The sequence below is a fragment of the Vigna angularis genome, chromosome 1 (genome assembly GCF_016808095.1).
Source record: "Vigna angularis cultivar LongXiaoDou No.4 chromosome 1, ASM1680809v1, whole genome shotgun sequence".
NCBI classification, from domain to species: domain Eukaryota; kingdom Viridiplantae; phylum Streptophyta; class Magnoliopsida; order Fabales; family Fabaceae; genus Vigna; species Vigna angularis.
The window spans coordinates 19,865,291-19,872,013 of NC_068970.1; the positions used below are offsets into that span (position 1 = coordinate 19,865,291).

The window sequence follows — 6,723 nt, forward strand, 5'->3', positions numbered from 1 at the left end:
ATATAAAGGCATTGCAAATTCTTAAATAAGTTGAAAAGCTCTCAATAAAATCACGTCACCACCCTTATAGAGATACCAGCACAAGTAGCATGCCCTAGGTTACCTCTACTTACACTATCCATATTCTTATCAAAAGAATTACATATTTATTTTGGTATCTGGGTTTGAGACTGTTGTTCCCCCCTTCCTTACTCTGCCGATGTGATTTCCAACAATGTAAAGTTCCTCTCCACAATACCGATCGGTTGTCACATGCAAGAAACACTCCGACACTCAAGTCAGATTAGTTTTACGGAGATCAAGGTGATAATAATTCAAAAAAAGATGTCTTTACCTGGACTTAAACTCATATTTATAGACCTAATTCTTAATAATAACCATTAACTACTAATCAATACCATATCAATGCCGTATATTTTGTTTCCTATTGCTTGTTATTTGGTCATTAAAGCCATATGTTCCGTTCTTTATAACATTAATTGACCTTTAATGCTTATCAAACAATTGCCTCCCTGACTTCTCTGCCTTAATCGATCGGTCCAACTCTTCGTCAGATCAAGTTTCTTTCAGTGACTACCGAGTACACTACAATATTTATTGAATATGTCATTTGATCAAGTGTTCAGTGGAGTAGAAATGGAAGCAGATGTTTGAATCTCTCCTGATTTATGAATTTACATATGATCCGTATATAGTAAGTAATAATCGTGAACTTAATCTCACCAAGAGTAGGGCTTCCAGGGAAATAAAGTTAAGGATATTATCAGGAGAAATCGAAACAAAACTAGGAAAAAATTTAATACATCTAAGACCAAAACCTAGAAGTAAGAACACTCAGAATAAATTATGCTCATTACAAAGATTACACATGAAACTAGGGGTGTCAAAACTCCTACCCACAAAAGAACTACCTACTATCAAAGGCTTAACAGCTCAAGAAACATTTCTATCAAAACGACTCCAAGGAATTGCAAACCTGTAAGAAAAGGCCCCACTGCCAAAACCAAGGAACACCAAAACTTCACTAAGAAACAAAAAAGAACAAACACTTCGCAAGCAAGCAAAACAAACCTGAGCGCGGATAAGAAAACCCCAAGAACAATATGCTCACACCACTGAAACAAAAATGAAGCAAGAATGTGCAAAAAGCACAAGAAAAAACCAGAACAAAGGACAAGAAATAGGAAAAAGCAATAGAGACCACCTAATATGCTCTTAGCACAACTCCAACCGTTGAACAAGAAGAACCAAAACCAAACAAAACTAAGTGTATTTACTAAAATGAATTATAGTAACTTACACCATAATTTGTTCCATTTATTACAATAATTCTTCCTTTCAAATGTTTATTGACATTTGTAGTTAAGTTTTATAACATTATATTCCCCTAATTCTATTGCATAATAACATATAAACCCAAAGAAAATTTTATTTGAATGAAAGTGGTGTACATAAATTTGGTGGGTAACCACATTATTAAAAGAAAAAAAAAATTAATAAATAGATAAATAAATAACAAATAATGTGATGTGATGGGTAACGTTGTTTCGATATAATAACATTTTTATTGATACTATGCATTTAATACTAGATTTAATTTACATTTTTTATTTGTTTCAACATGCATTTAATGTTTTTTAACCATGTCCTAGGCAATGGTTAACAGGACCCGGTCTATATAAAGATCAAAAACCATTTTGGAAAAGGCAGAACATATTGTTCACTTTGTCGTTTCTTGTTCAACCTTTTTTCCTTAAAACCAGGTCCAATCGTTATCGACAGACTTCATCACCAGACTGTCAATTATATGCAAAAAAAAATATCGAGAAGTCCAATGTTTAGGATTGAGGTGTCTGTAAAAATCCTGAGGTAATAATAAAAAGAGGGGAAAAAATAGCCACAGAAAAGCACATTTCGATTCCGTTCTCACCTCAAGTCAAATACTCCAAGTTTAACCAACATTTTGGAAATTGAAGTCGACAAAGAAAACACCAATTGGATGGTACGGTAAAGTATAGCATGAACATGAACATGAACACTACATTTTTACAGAAGTTGGAAATCCTTTCGTATGCAACTGAAGCTAAGTATATATCAGTAGAAGTTCTACCCATACAATCTTGCTTCAAAGTACACCATGGCTTTCCCATATGGAACAAATCTCTAAAGCCAACTCTACAAGCAGCTCGACAAACAAAATAGGAAAATTAAAAATGTAAGCAACAAGAAACATGAATTAACAAATCCACCCCGCTTGCCCTATCTTGCTTTGATGTAGAAAATAAGTTTGCGTCATTGTAGGATCTCACAAATAATCTTTCATGTTCAGTCTCCAAAATTGATTAAAGTTGCGACCAACTTTGCCATCTCATGTCTCAGAACCTTCTTCAACAGTAGGAAGACCGCCTTCTCTGATAAATGTTGGGTTGAGAAACTTAGCCACAAAAGCCCACAATTTATATACATCCTCAAAATTCGTCAGAAAGCCCAGTGAAGCCGTCACAACTTCAAGCCTAACAAAGCTACCTTTTCCATCACGCCGACCATTCTCCATTGGTCTACAAAGAGTTGTGTCTTCTAGATTAGGAGCTCCACGATGCTGTCTTGAGCTATCAAGAATCTGTATATGACTCAGAAAACCAAGACCAAGAGAAATTCCTTCTTTTTCAGCAAGCTTTTGAACAATCTCTGGATTAATTAGCCCCCTACTTCTGTCCCTCACATTGAAAGCCACAGCTGCACCTCTTTCATATTTTATTTTCGGACCATATATGTGGACAAGACTTGCTTTTTCACCGCCATCAGAAGCAGGCAACTTCAGTTGCAGTAACGAGGTAACAAGCCAATTTATCAAAAACCGAAGTCTAAGTGTAGTTTTATTGAGACCAAGCATGTTGACATGGTCAATATGACGACACGTTATCTCTGGTTCCCTCCTGCCCCAGTCCTGTCCATCACCATATTCTCCATCACTGGTCGCCTCTTCATCATCAAAGCTAGTTGCAGATACGTCTCCCGGTTCTAAGGTCTGGCTAAGGTACTCTCTACGATTATCTTCCATGCTAAATGACACTCTTCTTCCCCTGCTGGTCGCTTCATTCTCTTCCAAACCAAAAAACCTACCCCCGCCATAACGATTCCCTTCTCTCCTACCCAACAGCCTGAATTCACCTTCTGTTTCCCTTCTTATGGCACTCTCTTTGACATCAGCACACATTTCCGAAGTAGACCCATTCTCCAAGCTCTGATTCCGAGCAAGAGAAGTTGAATTATTCAGCCAAGATCCATTATTGACCGCTCCACTGGTTCCAGGTTCTTCCAGGATCTCATCCACATGCAGATGATCAGACCCATTACCATTTCTTGAATAATGATCAACTTCCTCCACCTGCTCTTCTTCAGGCACCTCTTTGACTCGGTCAAGTTCCTGTGACATCAGGACAGCCGCATCAAATGACAGCACACGGCGGTCCTCATGAGCACCTAGGTTTACTTCTCTGTCATCGTACATCGGGCTGCCATACATCTTGGATGTTGTTTTTGGTGAAGGCTGCTTCTGGTTCCTCCTCCCATTGAACCAGAAAGGTGGTAGTGGGGAAGCTATCTTGTGTTTATTCGATTGACCTGCACCATCAGACCCCAATGGACTCTGACCCAAATCAATCCAAAATGAATTGTCCGATGACTCGTCCTCACTGAACACAGGACTCTTTATCACGTCTCCAACAGATATGCTCTCCGTCTCCTCAAATATGGTGCTGGTTCCATCTCTTTCAGAGCTGTCTTGATCCATTTCAGTCTCGAACACATCTCTGACCTGAGCAGATGTGAATGCACCAGAAAAGGCAGGCAGCTGTGTTCCCTGACGAGTTTCAGTAGTCTTGTCCCCCAACCCACTGATTTCATCGTCTTCAATTCCAACTAATTTATCCAAGCCATCTACAGAATCACTCAAATACATTGGAAACTCCGGAGTAATCTTCACCATTCCAGACCCAGTACAACCAGACTGATTTTGAAGGTTTTGCATCACCGATTTCTTGATCAGAAGACAGCCAAAACCTGTGGGATCATATCCAAAAACCCTGTAAAATGAAGTGATTATGAAATCTGGCCGAAAGAGGGACAAGCCAAGCGAATCCATGTCCTTGGGGCCCAATGAACCGGCATCCAGTAAGACATGCCAGTTGTTCTGCTGGGCCAAGGCCATCCACTGGTACGAATACTTAGCCCCAGTCACTCTAGACTGGACTGGGAACACAAAAAGACCGGTAGCCGAATCCTTCTTCCTCTTCTTCTTGTTGGAAATCTGTTTTCTCAAATCAGTGGAACAGAGTTTGAGGGTTGGCCATTTAAACCAAGCACTGTACAATTTAGCACCTTTCTCCCTAGCACTCTGAGCCATCCAAGCAACGGACTGGCTCTCATGGTCGAACATGGTCAACAACTTTTTGTTTGTATGAAAAGGGTATGATTCAGCAAGCAGTTTAAAAGCTGATCCTCTGCTCACAGTAAAAACAAGGCCATACTCATTCTCAGGTATATTCAAATAGTCCATGATCCTAGTCTTTATATCATGCTCCACAGTTCCTCTCTCGGCACCACCATAAAGTGCATGGTTACTTAAATTTGCAGTAATCTCAGACAAGCTAAACGTAGAAGACTCCCAGTAATGAATTGTCTGAACAAAAGAGAAGAGTCCAAAACCACAGTAATCAAGGCATACCTTGGGAGACAAATGTGAGTACTCATCAGACCTCAACTGATCAACCTTCTCAGAGGAGTGGTACTTGGGGTACATGGTAAGGAACTTGGAAAATGCTTCCTGTAGGCTGGGAATTTCCTCCTCAGACTCGAAGATGCGCTCCGCCGCAAGGGCGGTGGCTCTAAGGAACTCGCGCTGGGCGTGCAGCCTGGCAAGCGATCGGGATCTCCCAAGGCCATCATCTTGGTTGGCAGCAGAGTCCGGTTGGTCTATGTCTTGAGATTTGGAGAGTGAGCCATCTTCAGAAGCTTCCTCAAGGGCCTCCCTGAGCTTGTTTTCTTGCAGCTTCCGAAGCATTGATGGATTTCTCTTTATGTCAACATTGGATTCATCTTTCCTCCTGCTCTTCTTGTCCATGATCAGTGCAGCACAGTGAGAAATGGGCTTCCATAGTGACAGATGCATGCTCCTTTCTCCTCTTCTCACACAAACCAATCTCAGATTCTTTCCCACACTTCAAACAACACAGAACAACCGGGTTTACTTTAGCCCATCACATCAATCTACAACAAATTCTGCTTCAACAGCTTCCCCAACAAAAGATAAGGAATCTGGAATCTTTAAAGACCACACCTCCCCAACAATCTAAGCTGCGAGACATGACATTTTTTTTTTGAAAGATAAACAAACAACTCAGCTCAACATTTCACTAGAAAATCAACAAAGAAAAAGAAAATTTATATTTTGTCCACAACCCAGAATAGAATTCAACACCCAGTTTCTCAGAGGAGAGAGAAGGGTAACGAACGAAAAGAAACCGAAAGAGAGAGAAAGTCAAAGCTCAAACCCTAGAACCCAGATCCCAAAATTTGCAAGGCAACTCGCAGCAACAAGAAAATTCAAAACAGAATTTTGGAGTAATAGGTTTCAAGAAGAATCAAACGACAAATGATAGAATCCGTGAAGCTCAATCAGTAGTGAGACACACTTTACAAAACACCTGAGTAGCCTTCAAAGGTGAAGAAAGATCCTCCTCCTCTCTCTATTCAATTCTTGGCATAATAATTAAAGCACAGCGCCACAGCGAATTCTCTTTTTACTAAGAGAGAAGGATAACCAAAACAAACCAGTTTGGTTAGATATCTGTCATGAACGATTTTCTTCTTAAATTGAAAACCAAAAAGAAATGAAAAAGAAAAGGTAAAGAAAAGAAAAAGAAGGGAAATTTCAATTCAGCGTAACCCCGTTGTCCTCTTTCTCTCTCTGACCCAAACACCTCTTTCAACTCTTGGAAAACAACCCTAGCTTAGCATCCACTATAGGTCAAATTATCAGAATTTGCCAATTGGTGGAATTTTAGAGATGCTATTTTTTAAGTGTCTTTTGCTCATTAGATAATTGTTTAATTAAAAAACTAAAAAAAAAAGTGTAAACAACAAATATAGACGGATTTCTTTTAAGAGAAATAAAAAACTTATAAGTCCTGAATGTATAAACTATAAAACACAACTTGTTACTATTTTTTTTTTTAATTTCGAGGTATGCCTCCTAAATAAAATTCACACATCCTTGTAACTGTTTTTTTAAGATTATTTTAATAATTTACTCTAATAAAAAATAAAAAAAGTTTATGGTAAAAAATAATTTATGAATAAAAAATGTTAAAATAAAAAAATTATAATTTTTTTATAAAATCAAGTTGATTAGAAATAATGATATCATTTTATTTTTTATTTGAGTATTATTTGTATTTTAACATTATATACTCGCAGAGATTCTATAAATTTTTTAATTGAAATATAACTTTAATAAGATATACTTAATTATTTTATTATTAAAAAGTTTTAGATTAATTGAGAATAATTAACTATAATTTATTATTATAAAAGTCGTTATTTTCTACAAAGAAAAAAATTCTTATTTTTTTCCTTCTTTATATATTTGGTTTCATTATTTTTTTTTAAGAACATAGTATAACTCCTAACGGTAAGACCTATGTTTTATTTAATTATTTTATT

General features: G+C 37.6%; 1 protein-coding gene across 1 annotated transcript; it reads right to left on the minus strand.

Annotated features, from left to right (window-relative positions):
* Nucleotides 1-2,043: 2,043 nt before the first annotated feature.
* LOC128196178 (uncharacterized) lies at nt 2,044-6,046 on the minus strand. The gene has a single exon (XM_052876355.1). It carries the CDS (start codon nt 5,168-5,170, stop codon nt 2,369-2,371), a length of 2,802 nt encoding a protein of 933 aa, XP_052732315.1. The 5' UTR covers nt 5,171-6,046; the 3' UTR covers nt 2,044-2,368.
* Nucleotides 6,047-6,723: the final 677 nt, after the last annotated feature.